Genomic DNA, 1308 nt, shown 5'->3' with positions numbered 1-1308 from the left:
CTCTGCTCGTCTTCACCTCAGCCTTCAGTGGGTTAACGCACTTGTGCAGAGATATCTACCGAGATAGCGGGCGCACTTTGTTTTCCGTTCTACGGAAGAATTCTGAGTGCAGACATCCTCGCTCTACAGCATCGCACCCTCTCGGTGCCATGAAAAGTCCGAAGGCCACGCGAACGTGCTCAAGGCCAACTTCTCCTCCCGCAAACCAGCGGTTTGGCCACCGAACCCCAAACGGATCCACCTGGAAGAAGTTTCCCGGCACAGACCCCCACCTCCCACCCGACACGCGCGCGCGCCCACACACACACACACACGCACACACACACACACACGCACACACACACACACACGCACACACACACACACACGCACACACACACACACACGCACACACACACACACACGCACACACACACACACACGCACACACACACACACACAAAGGAGGAGGGCTGCCCGGGGGCTCGCCCAGCCTCCGGCAAACACGAGGGACCGTCTCCGGGGCTGCCCGGCGCCTGCCCTGCCTCCCTCGCTCTCCACTCTGCCCCGGGACCCGCCACACCTCGCGGCGCTCAGGCGGCGGCCCACTGACCTCGTGTCCATTGCTGGCCGGGATGATTTCGGACTCATTGACCAAGGAGGACTTGATGTCGGCTAAGTCGCCTTCCTCCTCGGGGTGACTGATCTCGGCGAAGATCTTCTCCTTCTGGGGATCGCCCTCGTCCTTGAAGGGGATCATCTCGTCCGTGGCGCAGAGTTCCGGGTCCCCCCCGCCGCCGGCCCCGGAGAGTTGGGGCATCCCGACCGCTCTGTAATCTCCGCTCAGCCGGGGGAGCACCCGAGGCGACAGCAGGAAGAGAGGGGGTCAACGAAAGTGGGGGGGGGGGAGAACTGGAAGGATGAGCGAGGTAGCGCGTCTCCACGCAAACCTCTGCCCTCTAGCTCCGCCGGATGCCGAATGGGGAGTTGGTTGTCCGAGAAAAGAGGAGAGCTGGGCAAAAAGGCTCCGTTTGCCCCAGCGTAGAAGGTGCCAGGAGAATCAGAAGATAACGAAATGTCCACTTCCTGGAGGGTCAAAAAAATAAAGAGCCACCCGGGTTGGAGGTGTCCGCTTTAGAGCTGCTTATTTCCTTCTCTTTCGCTTGGATTTTCCTTCTCCAGGCGCGTTTAATCTGCAGGAGGAGGAGGAAGAGGAGGAGGAGGAGGGGGAGGAGAGGGAGGTGGAGGGGGAGGATAAGAGGAAGAGAAAGAAGTTTGCCAAGAATAAAGTTTGTGCGAGTGCTGGGAGTCGGCAGTGGAGGGCACGGC

The 1308-nt window shown here is 60.3% G+C and overlaps 1 protein-coding gene across 4 annotated transcripts in view; it reads right to left on the bottom strand.

Moving 5' to 3' along the window:
* Positions 1-821, bottom strand: part of LEF1 (lymphoid enhancer-binding factor 1) — a 116149-nt gene extending 115328 nt beyond the window's left edge. For 3 of the 4 annotated variants that reach the window (XM_005872417.2, XM_005872419.2, XM_005872418.2), the window contains exon 1: positions 593-817. In XM_005872417.2, the coding sequence (XP_005872479.1) occupies positions 593-799 (207 nt within the window). In that variant the 5' untranslated portion in view covers positions 800-817. Of the gene's footprint in view, positions 1-592 lie in introns of all 4 variants that reach the window. The other variant, XM_005872416.2, reaches the window with a different exon arrangement.
* Between the last annotated feature and the right edge of the window lie 487 nt (positions 822-1308).

The sequence above is a fragment of the Myotis brandtii genome, unplaced genomic scaffold (assembly GCF_000412655.1).
Source record: "Myotis brandtii unplaced genomic scaffold, ASM41265v1 scaffold38, whole genome shotgun sequence".
Classification (NCBI taxonomy): Eukaryota; Metazoa; Chordata; class Mammalia; order Chiroptera; family Vespertilionidae; genus Myotis; species Myotis brandtii.
This window is presented reverse-complemented; position numbering and strand designations above follow the sequence as displayed.